General features: G+C 59.2%; 1 protein-coding gene across 1 annotated transcript; it reads right to left on the bottom strand.

Annotated features, from left to right (window-relative positions):
- Positions 1–859: 859 nt before the first annotated feature.
- On the bottom strand, positions 860–12,453 carry NCLIV_021110 (conserved hypothetical protein; the record flags this gene model as incomplete). Its single annotated transcript, XM_003882306.1, has 15 exons — positions 860–2,205; positions 2,456–2,891; positions 3,326–4,750; positions 5,072–5,155; positions 5,772–5,941; positions 6,192–6,336; positions 7,028–7,105; positions 7,493–7,611; positions 7,975–8,044; positions 8,496–8,623; positions 9,076–9,145; positions 9,603–9,715; positions 10,020–10,131; positions 10,556–11,044; positions 11,686–12,453. The coding sequence occupies 15 exons, from the start codon at positions 12,451–12,453 to the stop codon at positions 860–862; spliced, it is 5,553 nt and encodes a 1,850-aa protein (XP_003882355.1).
- Between the last annotated feature and the right edge of the window lie 1,343 nt (positions 12,454–13,796).

Below are 13,796 nucleotides of genomic sequence, written 5' to 3'. Positions count from 1 at the left end.
CACACATCGTTCTTCGCCTGTGCTGGCCACGTAACCAAGAAGAGGCCCTCTCCTCGGGGCATGTCCCTCTTTGCTGCGCGTTGGGCGACGTTGTAACTCTCTATACCTTTCAGTTCGTTCTTACCCGTCTTCCTTCTCTTTTTTCACCCTCTGTGCGTCCTTCGCAAATCAGTACCCCGTCTGGACAAGTGTTAAAGTCTCTCCGTGCTTAGCAGACAGGCTCAAGACGGAGACTGCAGATGCGTGTAGAAAGCAAAGGAAGTCCACGAGGCAACAAAACCAGAGATATACGAAACGCGCCGAAAAATGAAAGGTAAGGACCGTCTGCTTCATCTGCCTTGGTAAGCCGGTATCATATTTACGGCTGCTTCGTCTCGATCTCAAGTCAGACACGCGGAGAAGACTGACATGCGGAGAGAGAAAAAAAGGGGAAATGGGGGACGGTCCCCCCGTGTCTCCGCAGATCACGCATCTCTCTCGAGTCAATTTCAACTGCTTCGCTGACGCACCGCGTCTCGCGGAGACCACTGCCAAGCCGCACGGAAGAAACGAGAACGAGAGGCGCACACCTCTCTTTCGTGAGTCAGCTGTCCCAGTGGAGTTTCAGGAGCGTCACAAACACGAAAACAGAACACCGATGTGGAACAACCTTGATGTTGTAGGATGGTGAAATCCAACGCTTTTCGCCACGCAACAGGCACTGCGCGTCCCAACACGTCTCGTGGTATCCGGCGATGTATCTTCACAAGAGAAAACGGCATTCAGAACCCCGCGAGAAGAGACGAAACGCACCACTCTTGTCGACAGCTCGCCAGAAACGCAAAAACGTCCCTACCCCTCGCTGCCGCAGCTGTCGCAATCATTGACCTGTGCTCCCTGAAAAGGCGTTAAAAACGATATTCCCGCCCTGGCTCGGCAGCCCAGCAAACGCGTCGACACTCAGCCCCGGCTCTCCGCCCGGACTCGGCGCGGCACTCCCCGGGTGAGGCGGCATCTGATGAAACTGCTGCTGCATAGAATTCTGTTGCTGCATAGAATTCTGTTGCGTGTATTGCGGTGGTCTCTGTTGCTGAAGCAGCGCATGCGCGTGGGGCACACACGAGAAGGACGAGAAGGGCGCCTGCGGCTCCTGGCCACAGGCGGCGCGGTCGGCGCCCAGCGCCCGGCCCTCTACCGCCTCGCCGCCCGTCCCTTCACTGCCCGCAGTGACCGGCCCCGACGGCAGGTTCTTCCCAGGCTGCATCAAGCTCGACGAAGTCCCCATGCCGGACGAGCCGAGCACACCCTGCGTCGCGTGTGCGCCGCCTCGGGAGGCCTCATGCATGCCTGGCGACGGCGCAGAGCCCGACGCAGACGCGCCGAGCGACAGACCTACGTGCTGCGTCTGCGCGTACTGCGTCCCCGACACCACGCCCGCGCCAAAGTGGGCGTTCCCCGACGACGCCTGCTGGACGTTGCCGAACTGTGGCCCGGAGACGTTCGGCCCCCCCTGGGGCGAGTAGAAGAAGGGCTGGGCGCCCATCGGGCTTCCCATCTGGCCTGTAGCCTGCGACAAGGACGACATCTGCATCGCCAGCTGCTGCTGCTGGTCTTGGATCTTCCTCTGCTCCAGACAGAGCTGCTGGATCTGCAGCTGCAGCTGCTGCACTTGCAGGTTCCTCAACTGATGCATCTGCTCCAGGTGCTTCTGAGCGTCCGCCCCGCCCTGGCGACCTTCCTCGCGGCTGTCTGCGCCCGCTCGGCTGCCTGCTCCAACCGCGTTCTCTTCGCGCGGAAAAGAAACGCACTCCGGCCGGGAGAGCAGCTGCTGCAGCTGCTGGTGGACGTGCTGCAGCTGCTGCTGGTTGTACATGCGCTGGCTCTGCAAGTGCATCTGCGCGTTCTGCAGCTTGAAGAAGTCCGGGAAATTCACCTGCATGCGCTGCTGCGCCAAGAGCTGCTGCCGGAGGAGCTGCTGGTGAAACGCCGAGTCCCCCTCCTCGCGCCGCCGCGCGTCGCCCTGGCCCTCCGGGCCCCACGCGCCCTGCGGCGCGGCGGCGTGCGCCTGCAGGGGGTTCGCATGGCCCGCGCCCTGAGGAAGCGCCGAGGCGTTGAAGAAAGCCTGGGGAGGCAGCGCCTGGCCGACCACAGGGCCCTTGGCGAGCGGCTGGGACGCCGGACGCATCGGCGGCTGCCCCAGGAGCTTCCCACCAGACCCCACGGAACCTGAAACAAAGCGTGCGCAGAGAAGGGAGCAAAAACGGATCGGCTACGCGGGTGCGCCGGTGCGCGCTCGCTCTGCGGGCATCCCTCCGAAGGCCCCCTCGCAGCAGGCGCCGAGAAAGGCCGGTGACCGACTGTCAGCTAAAAGATATTCTTTCACATTCGAGAAAAAACTTAAAAGTGGTCCTCAATGTGTCGCAGGTGACCCTCTCGCCGCGGCTCCACTGCTTCTCCCTGTTTTGAATCGACGTACTCGGGTGCGAAGGCACAGAGGCAGCATGCGCCGCGGTCGGAGGCCCCGCGGGTGGCGGGGAGGATGCCGCTGACCCCTCCTGGCTTTTCCCCGCAGCATTGGCCAACAAACGAATTTCGTTCTTCTCCAAAAGCGTCGCCGCCGCCGTCGCCGCGGAAAGAAGGCCAGCAGGGAGACGGTCCCGCGCTTCCACGAGCTCCAACGACGCCTGCGGCGTCTGCTTCGCTGCGAGCGGCTCTGTCTCCTCGGTTTTCACAGACGCAGAGACACCTGAGGCACGCGGCTCCGAGCCGCGTGCCTCGTCCTTCTCAGCTGGAGCCGAACCTGCCTGGTCTTTCTGTTCCCACTCCAGACGCTCGGTCTTCGTCTCGGCCTTCTCGTTCGCCGGCTTCTCGCGCCGGCCCGCCCAACAGATCGTGTTGAAAAAGGCAAGGACCTGTGGTCACACCGCCGATAGACAGGAGAAAAGGGTAAAAGATGCAGCAGAGCAGGAGAAAGAGAGACGAAGGGAGGCGACAAAAAGGGAGCGACAGCGGAGGGCAGAGAGGGCGATGCAGGGAGTGAACGCGAACGGGGCCAAAAAGAGAGCGCGGCTGAAACCGAAGATACACAGTTGAAAAGGGGAGAAAAAAGTGCGGAGAGAAACGCAGCCAAGAGGGACTCGTGGAAAGCTACACGGGATCTCACCCGTCAGGACAGAAGGCAACGCACAAAAACAGTGACTCGAGAGTGGCTTAACGCGAGGACGCCCTTCTCCGAGAAACGGGAAGAGGCCTTTGATCCGGTTGGAAGGTGCGTTTCTCCCGCCTCTCCTCTCCTGCCTTTCGGCTGTGTGTTCTTCCACTCCCGGTCACCGAGCGGTGTGCTTACATCAGCAGCAGTCACGGACGCCTGTCCCAGCGCGCGTAGGGGACTTGCTCCAGGAAAGCCTTTCTTCTTCGCGCTTTTGGGCCCAGATGGCGATGCGGATACCGCGCCCTTCACCCCGTCTGCGGTCGCCTCTTTGCTCTTCTCCTCGCCTCCCTTTTTGGAGTCGTCTCCGTCCGCCTTGGAGCCTCGCTCATCTCCGTCCTCGGTCTTGTCCTCACTCTTGCAGTCCCCGGCCTCGTCTTCTTGGAGAGCCTTGCCTTCGCTCTTTTCTTGCCCGTCTTTCGCAGAGGCGTCCTCGTTCTGTGCGTCCGCTGCGCTCTTGTCCGCGACCCCTTTCCCCTGGTTCTCGCAGCCGTCCTTGCCTGTGCCGTCGGTCCTCGCCTTCCGTCCCTTCTGTCCCTCTTCCTCTTCGCCGCGCGCTGCGGCCTCCCGCAAGTCTTCGAGAAGGTCGACGGTGCGTCCGATGTTCTTCAGCAGCCGGTCTTGGACGGCGAAGCGAATCGACTCTCCACGGCGCAGGTTTTCCTCCATGCGGCGCCGGTCTCCAACGGGCTTCTCGTCCTTCTTCTCCTCCTCGCGCCGCGCATCGGCGCCCTCGTCCTCCGGCCCCGCCGCGCTCTGTGCGCCGGCTTCGCCCTCGCGGTCGAGGCCTTCTTCGTCCGCCTCCCGCAGAGACTGGGGCGACGCGCCCGAGTCGAAGGCTGCCGGGTAGGTCATCAGCGCTAGATGAAGCGCCGCGTAGATCGCGTTCCCCGCCATCAGCTGAGAGGCTCCGAGACTCTGTCCACCCTTTAAGCCCCAGAGCGGCGGCAACGTAAAGGCTCTTCGGCCCTTCTTGTCGCCAGCCTTTCGCGGCCCCTTCTCGCGCGTCTCCTTCTCGGTCTGGCTGCTGAGTGCGAAGAACGGAGACAGTGCGTTCTGGAGAGACGACGTGGATATCAACAGCGGACAGTGCGGCAGAATCGGCGCCGCCGTTCCGCCCCCACTTCCCCCCGCCGCAGCGGCGCCCGCCGCGAGCGCCGCCGCAGCCGCTGCAGCCGCTGCGGGCGTCCCCCCGCCGGACGAGGCGGCGGCTGAGGCGGCCGAGGCGAGAGAAAACGAGAGCGAGTACGGCGGGTTCGCTGAGGACGAGAACGGCGGAGGAGACGAAGACGGCAGGAAGGAGAAGGAGCCGGACGACAGAGACGAGGCCGAGGCGCCCACAGAGGGGAGGAAGGGCGAAGCAGACCCCAAGGCAGGCGGAGTCGGGAGCGACGCGAGCGAAGAGAGGTGAGACGACGAGCTCATGGCGCCGGACCCAGACGGCCCCACAGCGGAAGAGAAGGGGGACAGAAACAACGGAGTGGTAGCTTGCGCAGGCGAAGCGGAAGACCCCTCAACACCGCCAAACCCCTCAACTGACGGCGTGCTGGCTTCCAACTGTTGCTGGAAAACACACACGACAGGGAGGAGACACACACAGCCGCAAAGATCCAGCAAAGAAGCCAAACACGAGAGAGAAAAGGCACAACACTGCGGAGTCCAGAGTCGGTGGCATGCCGTGGAGTCGAGGCTGAGAGCGCCGTCGTGGCGCAGAGAAAGAAAAGTGGGGAGACAACGGCGAAAGAACGTCGCGGAAAGGGAGAGTCTTTCGAGAGGGAGAACGCGAGAGTGCACACAACGCCAACAGACGACACGGGCAAGAGGCACCGACGCGGACACGAACAGGTAAACTGAACATTGCAAGAGAGACGGAAAGCGTCTCACCATCTCGATGCGCTGCGTTCGCGCTTGCAAGCGAGTGCCTCGTTCTCGGGGGCCGCGGAGGCGATTTCTCATCATGATGCGATACTGTGGAAGCAAACGCACGCTCTGATATGTGCACGCGTGGCGAAGAACGCACAGAAAGGACACCAGGAAAGGCAAACGGACGCACAGGGCCGTCACGAAACACCTCCGTTCGAGACGGGCGCGGGAAGAGCTCGGGTTTTTCCCGGCCACAGATCAGATGCAGACATAGCGGTCGCCCAGAAGGGAAGAAAACAGAAACCGAGCAGCAGAGTGCGGGGCGTACGTCCAGCCGTACACGGTGCACCGGTAGGCCTCTGTGGGGAGAACGCGGTCTGTCGAGCAAGCAAACCCCCTGACAAAAGACTGAGGAAGTCGTTGTTTCACCACGAATTCTACGTCATTTGACATCGGGAGTAAGGTGCGATGCACACCAGCAGGCATATATATCTCCCTAAAGACGCACGTGAACTGTTGTCCGCATCTGTATATATATATATATATATGTATGCGTCTATCTGTATGTTTATGTGGACATATCTGCGACCACATAGATGCAAATATGCAAATGAATATAGACGTTCGCGCGTACAAAACACATGTATATGTGTACTTCTCTGTGAGTGTATGCACAGTGTGTGGATAGCCGTGGATTTGTGTGCATTTGCGGGGCTGGTACCTCGATCGGGCATCCAGCAGCTTCTCCGCCGAGAGCTCCGCTGCCTGCGGCGAAGGCATCCTGGAAGGGCCCCGCGGAGTCGACGGCGCCAGCGCCTGGGCCGATGCCTGGAGTCGCGGCGTTGGTGAGGCCGACTGTGGAGGCGTCCAGGCCGCCGGCAGCGGCTGCTTCTGCATGCAAACGCGGAGTTCCCGCAGCACGGGAAACAAAGCGGGGAAGGTGACGCGTCCCAAAACAACCTGACCCCCGCGCGCAGGAAGATCCGCGACACGCGAAGAGCGCGCTTCGACCGTGAAACTCCTTTTTAGTGCGGTCCCCCCCCCCCACCCCCCCACATCGGGACGCGCGTGTTTTCTTGCTTCTCCCGGTTTTCTCCGCAAAAAGCTTCCCGCGACCAAAGAACGCGCATGCGCGACTTACGCATGCGAATTTGCAGCGCCTGTTGTCGCTGCTCTTGCTGGCGTTGCTGCTGTTGGCGGAGCAGCAGCGTGGCGGCAGCCAGGCGGAATTCCTGCGCCTGTTGCTGGAGCATGTCAATGAAAACGGAGTCGGGCGTCGCTTGAGCCTGCGCACCACACCAGAGGGCGGTCACGCGCCGTGGAACGCGCCACGTCATGAAGAGAACAAACATCAGGGTAGTCTGGCATCGCGTTACATCCAAGAATATGCATCGGTAAGAAAAGGAACATGATACCAGCTAAGCGTACGACAATCTGAGTAGTAGTTTTCTCTCGCTGTTAATACGAGTGATAACAGTTATCCATATACTACGCCTAGAACATAACCGATGTGGAATAACCTTAATGTAGTAGGATATTGAAATCCAACACTTTTAGCTGTCTTAAGCAGTCCAGTGGGGTGGTGGTGTACAGCAATCATAAAGAACACCAGATACTAAAGTGCGCGATCCAATCTGCACTCGCGGGATCCTGCGTCTTCAAAATGCAGTGGACGCGCGAAAGCAGAGGCAAGCTGACATCCAGCGGCCCAGCTGTCTCTCTCGGCAGACAGGAGCGCAGAGACAACACGCGCCCGGACGCACGCGGGCCTCGCAAAGAAATCAGATACACAGGGTACCTCACGACGAAACAGCGAAATCCTTCCGTGGCGCCGACGTTTGTTTTCGGTGGACGCCTCCCTTACACTCCCTTGCACGAGACTCCCAGCAAAGACTCAAGAGAGGCGCGGAAGGCACGAGAGAGGCGCGGAAGGCTATGAGTGTGGAAGACGCAAAGCAGCGGAACGCACAAACGCACCTGGAGACTCTCGATGAACTGCGTCAATTCCTCTTCACTGGACGCCAGAAGTTCATACGTCCCTTCTCGTTGGTCTTCCTGCAAAGGTAAGACAGCAGTGGTCCCAGCTGCGTTCCGACTGCACTACAGAGCGCGAGGCCGCCAAGCCACGCTGAGAAACGTCTCCCGTTCTCCCCTCCGCTTTCTTTTTTCTCACACCGTCTGTGTCGATGCCTGCATGCACCCCAGAAAACCGCCCGGCTTCTTCGCCAGAGAGCGTCTCCACGCCGATGTCGAAGTGTACCGGTTTACATGTGCAGGTGCCTAACCCGGATGCGACGCTAGAAGGGCTGTAACAGTGCAGCGCGCTAACAAATCCAGCTTTTCCTGGAAAGAGCCCGCAGATGATTTTACAGTGCCCGTTGTGTGCGACCAGGCGCTTTGGAAAGCACGCGGGCAGAACAGTTTCCTTTGTGTCTTCATTACCTTGTAGAAGCGAAGGCCAGTACTCTGCGGTTCCCGAATAAACCAGTAGATGTACCCATCCGCGTCGACGTAGAAACTTCCATCTCGAAGCTCCTCCAGCTTTTCGTCTCGCAGTCCCTCTGCATGCGGAAAACCAGGCAGCGGTACCAGGACACAGGTGAAGACAGCTTTGAATACGGCACAAGTCACGAGAGAGAGGCTCGAGGAAGAACGGTCAAAAAAGGCTGTGGCGTGGATGACGAAATGGAGCCCAGCGAGAAGGCCGACGAGAGAAGGGGAGACGGGAGTCTATCCAGGTTCACATGCATGCCGAAGCACGGCACATCGCGACCTACGCCGCATCGCATCTCAGAAAGAGAAACAGGGCGAGAGAAGAGACCAGATCTCCCGTCAGGCAAGGCAAAACAGCGCGTGCCAAAAAAGGCAAGGAAGAAACGGCGAGTGAAAGGGAGAGGAAATCTGGGCGACAAAGCAAGGCTTACCGACGAAATGCTGAATAGCTGTAGACTCGCCGACGGCCCGGTTGACCAAGAGACGCATCACTCGCAGTCGCTGAAGAAAACCGGAAGAAGGGACACGAAAACGCTCTCTCGCGAAAAGCAACGCGAAAGCGAAAACGCGACGAACGCCACTGAAGAGAAGAGAAACGTGCGAGAAGGACGTGACCAGCGAAGGCAACATGAGGCTCAGTACTGCGGAGCGTGTGACAAGCAAGGACACAAGAGACGAAAAGGACGGCAGAAGAGGCACACGGAGAGGGAGAAGACGGAGACGAGGAGAGGCGCCGGGGAAGCAGATCAACACCCCGAAGGACGAACGCGAAGGCCGAGAGAAGTGACAAGGGATCCAAAGTCAAACAGAAAAGAAAAACGACATCAGCGGATGCCAGCCAGCAAGAAGCAAAAAGAAGATGCACCGTGTATAAAGAGCTCGAAGGCACAGACGAGACAGCTGAACGAGAGGCAGCCGCAGTTCGATCACTGAAGAAGAGACGAGAGCTCACCTGATACGGTCGAACCTCCTCCCACGTGCGAACAGTGAAAGGGTTGATGTCGAGAGGGAATAGGGCGTTGAAGTCAGTCCCGTCTCTTTCGTCGAGCATCTTGCACAGAAACCGGACGAGATTGTTGCCTGCATGCAGAAAGCAAGAACGTGGCCCTTGTGCATGCGGCAACGGCCGAGCCCCGGACCTCACCGTTAGGGGGACCATCTCGCGTTTGTGGAAGGCGCCTCTTGTGTCTCCGGCATCAGCGAAAGCGAAAATGGCTTCAAGCGCCGCATGCGCTACTGCCCGAAAGTCTCAGCGGGAGAGTGCGTCTCAGAAATGAAATGCGTCCGCATCCTGCTTCCCACAAGGCGGACAGGATTGAAACTCTGAGCGACACCTGACTCGACGCACCTGTCTATAAGGCAAAAAGAGACAAATGTTGTGCTTATGTGCTCCCTATTGATCAGTCGCATGCAGATTCGATAGCCCTATCCTATATCTATTCATATAGGTATGCCACTACCTATGCAACAGTCTGCGTTTACGAATCTCATTTGCAGGGAAGTCCTGGGTGAAGACTTCTGCGCCGTCTTACCGGGAGTGTAGCGCCGGCCAAACAGCGCTGAAATGCGCGAGAAAAACCTCGCGCCAAACTCCGTAGATTCCTGAGACCAAAGAACGCCGGAAATCCGTCGTTGCTGAGGAAAAAGATCCCAGCATCTCTCTCCTCCAGTTCGGTGTCGACAGAGAAGACCACGCAGTACACTTTGCAAAGACACAAGCATGCAACACTCGCCACAAGGCCCCTCAATCTCAACCCGTCTACCACGGCTCCGCCTTCTCTATTCACCTTGGAACTGCATGCCCATCCAAATGCGTAAATATATATATATATATATACATTCGCACACCTACAGGCGTGTCTTATACACAATTTGTTGCTGCATTCACACGCATTTTTATATTTATAGTACTGCATGTTTATGTCTGGGCGCGGGATGTTTCCACGCATGCGCATCACCGCCCCTTGCCGCCTTCGTGCGGCTCATGTGCCCGAGCGAGAGGATTCCCGCTTAGGAAAAAATGCATGCGCTAGCCGGCGGGGTTGCTGGGAACGCTTACCGGCGCCTCCACCATTTCTCGCACAGCCGCGAAGGTCCAGTCTTCCATCGCGATCGTCGCTCCAAAGAACGAGAGGAAGCGACAGATGATGACCCAGTGAGGGTTTTCCTCCACTGCAGCGCAAAACAGACGAGGAACAAGAAGGTAAACGATGCCTGCCACGCGTCGAGAACGCGGCGAGCCGAAAACTCACACAGCAAACTTCGAACTCGTGCATGTATCGGCTCCGGCGACGGCAATCGCAGCGGAGAGAAGACGGTGGTTTCAGCCGCGGGCGAGGAGGGGGAAAAAAGCGAGACGTGCACCCCGCAGACAAGAGAGAACAGCGGCAGGAAACGGAACCCTGTCGGGGGGTCACGGACGTGAACGAGCGTCGTCTGTCTCCGCAGGAAAAACGCACGCAGACGTCTTTCTCACCCGCCACACTCATGTCGTCTTTCCGTCTCTGGACTCCGTTGGGCATCTGCAGCGGGAGGCAGCGTTCCTCCTCTTCCTCCAGAGACACGTCGTACGGCTCGAGATGATACTTCTGAGAAAGGGAGTGCAGCAGTCGCGCGGGAAGGCAAAGAGAACAAAAGGGGGATACAGTCGGAGACAGGTGCTGAGGCCAAACGCAGCGTCGAGGATCGTGCGCGGACAGGGCGAACGGCCTCGAGGCGACACGCCTCGCGGGGGAAATGGTCCGTTCTGCATGCCCCCGCTATGGAACGACGCAAGCCGACGCACTTTCACGGAACGTCAGGTCACGAATCCACGGAACGCGCGCAAAAAAGGAAAACAGCCGAGAACCAGCAGACACGTGTACTGCACAGTGCCCAGAAAAGCACAACCAGCCGGTAGCGTTCAGCCCGAGTCAGCGTTCACTCCTCGCAAATCCACCCGAGATCCTCTCTCGGGCGTGCGTTCTTCCTTCGTGTCCGTTCGCCTGCTTGTTTCAAGTTGCCTCCGCTTACTTTCGCCTCGTCCTCTTCTCGGCTGTCCTCTTCTTCTTCCTTTCCTTCTCTTCGCCCTGCTTCATTGGTCTCTCCATCTCCACACACCGGCGGACTGATCTCTTTTTCCTCCTTCACGCTCTGGCCCTCTGCGTCCGCATCTGCCACACCGTCGGCCGTGTCGGTCTCCACCTTCGCGCCTGTCGCCTCGCCATCTGGAGCCCCAGGTGTCTCCCCTGCAGACGGGAGGTCGACGAGAACGCCCTCGGGGTTCAACTCCTCCCAGGAAAACTCGTCCTCTGGCCGAAGTGTCCGAAGGAGACGACGCGGAGGCTCAAGAGTCGACGCGTTTTCCTTCCTCTTCCTTTGACGGCCCCCGCCCACTGCCGCACCGGCGAGCGCGCCGGCTGCGCCCGCGGCCTGCGCGCCTTCCCCGGGCACTGCGCACCCTGTCTCTTCCGACACCCGCTGCAGCTCTTTGCGCCAGAGATTGTACGCCAACTTGTCGCGCTGCCGGCACACGAGAGGAACAGAGCACAAGCAAATAAAGGGGCAGAGCCCGCCAAAAAATATCGCGGCACGACCGAGAAAGAGGCGAGCAGGAAAGGGCTGGAGAGGCATCTTCGCGAAGAAAACAGACAGCGCAGATCGAAACGGGAGAAGGGGGAGAGACCAAGCAGACGCAGAAAGGAGCAACGGAGACCACAACAGATGCGAAAACGAACGGAGAAGGGGAAAGGGAGACATCCTTGAGCCCCGCGAAACGGGAAGCAACACGCTGTGAATGGGTGGCATCGGCACCGGAAAAAGAACAGGGAAGAAGTGGAGCACGCGAGACTCAAAATTCGGAGGAGCCCAGAGAGCTACTGAATCGACAGGCAAAAACGACAGTAAGACAGCGAAGGCTACACACCGAAACGAACGTGTGTGTTGCTCGAAGCCAAATCCTTGGACCAAAATGGAGCGAGTCGAGAAGATCGTGTCTAGGGATATGGTGGGCAGTCGAGGAAAACGCAGTACGTCTACACAGATACGGAAAACGCGCATGTGCACGCGGCGTTCTCGTTCTCGAATCCCATATACAGTGGGGCCGTTGTGCATGCATTCAGCGTGTCGCAAGACTGTACACGCTTCGGTGAACGGCTTCGCACCTGGAGCAGATATGCATACAGTTTCCCGTCCGGGAGGACGCGCTCTTCTTGGTCGTCCAGGGGCCTCAGCCGCAGGCCTTCACGTCGCCGCGTAGGTCTCCGTTTCCAGCTCGGGCGCGTCCCTGGGACTCCCGGAGCGCCTCCCGCTCCGGGAGACTGTCCCTGCTGGGCGCCGGCTTCGTCGGCCTGGCCTGGCTGGCCCGCGCCGACGCTTCGCATCGGTGGCGATGCGGCTTCCGCGTCGCCGGTGGGGTTCTGCGAGGCGTTTCCGCCTGAGCAGTCGAAGCTATTTCGATGAACAGAAGAGGCAGGGTCGACAGGCACGGGTGGAGAGGCAGGCGCGTAGGATCGGGCGTCGCTCTCGCCACCCCCGGAAGCGAGGTGAGGAAAAGAGTCGCCTGACATCGACGAGGAGGCGTCAGCAGCTTCTGTCTCTGAGGTGCCGTCGAACCCCGGTCCGGAACTTCCGTCGCCAGACGGATCCGCTTTCCGTCGAGAACTGCGACTCACGCTGCTGTACGTGCGCTTGTAAATGTCTTCTTGAGGTCGCGGATTTCGAGTTGCCGACGGCCGACCGCGTTCCGCTCGAGATCGTCGGGGCGCTGCGCGCGCCACGGACGCGGGCGCCCCCGTGCACGCACTCGACGCAGCTGCCGCCGACTGCGGGAGGCCTGTTGGGGAAGAAACGTCGGAAGGGGACGGGGTCAGAGGAGGCAGGTACGCCTGCTGGGGGAACACTTGGAAGGGCTGCGGTTGATGCGCCTGCATTTGTGGAGGGGGTTGAGAAAGGGGGACTTGACCGGGGAAGTGTGTCTGCTGCATGATGCCAGCGCATAGGTCAGGAGTTTTGTCCGGGGAGGAAGTCGCTCCAGAAAAGGCCGAGGACGAGAACGACGCGCCGCTGGACAGAGCCGGATGAGAGAGGCTGGTGTCAGTGCATCCTCCAGGCAGACGAGAAGACGGCGCTCCCGCGCCTGAACCCACACCTTGCTGCAGCTGCATGTGCTGGTCCTACAGACTTTCGCAGATCAAAGGCGTCCGAGGAGAGTCACACACGCTGGCCCAGTGTTTCTTGAACGGCCCCAAAACGTGAGGAAATTTCAAACATCCCTGCCGCTGCCGATTCGGACCACGGCTGTGTACGAACTTGAACCCAGAGGAGCCAGGGGACGAGCGAAGAGGCAAGAGACCGCTTGCTCGTTCGCTCCTGTAGAGCACGGTGCGGACGGTCCAGCTCGCTCGCGCGAAAGACTTTCTAACAAAGGAAACCCAACACTTGCGACCGGGTAAGACACGAGGAAAGACACCCGCCTCGCGATACTCCCCAAACCTGGCGAACGACGTAGTGTGTCTTTGATTACTTCGATACGTGGAACAAGTTTCGCGGTTCAGAAACGGGACAAGTACCGATCTGTGTCCCAGACGCAACGCTAAGACAGTCGAAACAGCAAACGATGTACAGTTGGGTGATGCGAGAATTCGGCGGCCAAATGGTCCGACCTCTCAGGCACCTCTACAAAAAACCGTCTTGAAACACGAGACAGTCGGTCCGTGTGGATGCCGGGGTTTCAGAGCAAGTTCCTGCGGGAGTTAATCCCAGCAACTGGTTAGTAAGCGAGTACGAGTGACGACGGTGCCCGGCCTAGGCACGACAAAGCACATGGTTTCTGACCCTACAAAAAGGCACTCTATCGCAGGTTCTCGATGCGGCATCCCGCCCCGTTCTCTCAGGGGTGGTGGAAGCAATCAAAGAAAAAGAACTCAGAGACGCGATCGTCGGGATATGTAGCGACAACCTGAGATTGCCTGCCACCACAAAGGACCTTGTTGAGAAGTAGATGTCGATGTCTCTCCTGCTCCGTGCCTGGTGTGCATGTGGCCGAATGGACGCGGGAGAGAGCGGGAGAAGTTGTGAGCAAAATGTCGCCACGAGACGAAAATGGCCGCAAAAAGGCGACGTCACAAGAAGTATCATACGAATAAACGGCAAAATCGTTCCCGCAGGACGAAGAAGTTAGATTACAAAGTCATCACAGAGAGACACAATATCCCGAAAACGCCACCGCCTCTCTGTGGTTCAGAGCGCTGTTCTCGACTGCTGCTGCCCTCGC

This window comes from Neospora caninum, chromosome VIIa (assembly GCF_000208865.1).
Source record: "Neospora caninum Liverpool complete genome, chromosome VIIa".
Taxonomy (NCBI): Eukaryota; Apicomplexa; class Conoidasida; order Eucoccidiorida; family Sarcocystidae; genus Neospora; species Neospora caninum.
The sequence above is the reverse complement of the archived record's forward strand: the minus strand, read 5'-3'. Positions and strand labels throughout refer to the sequence as shown.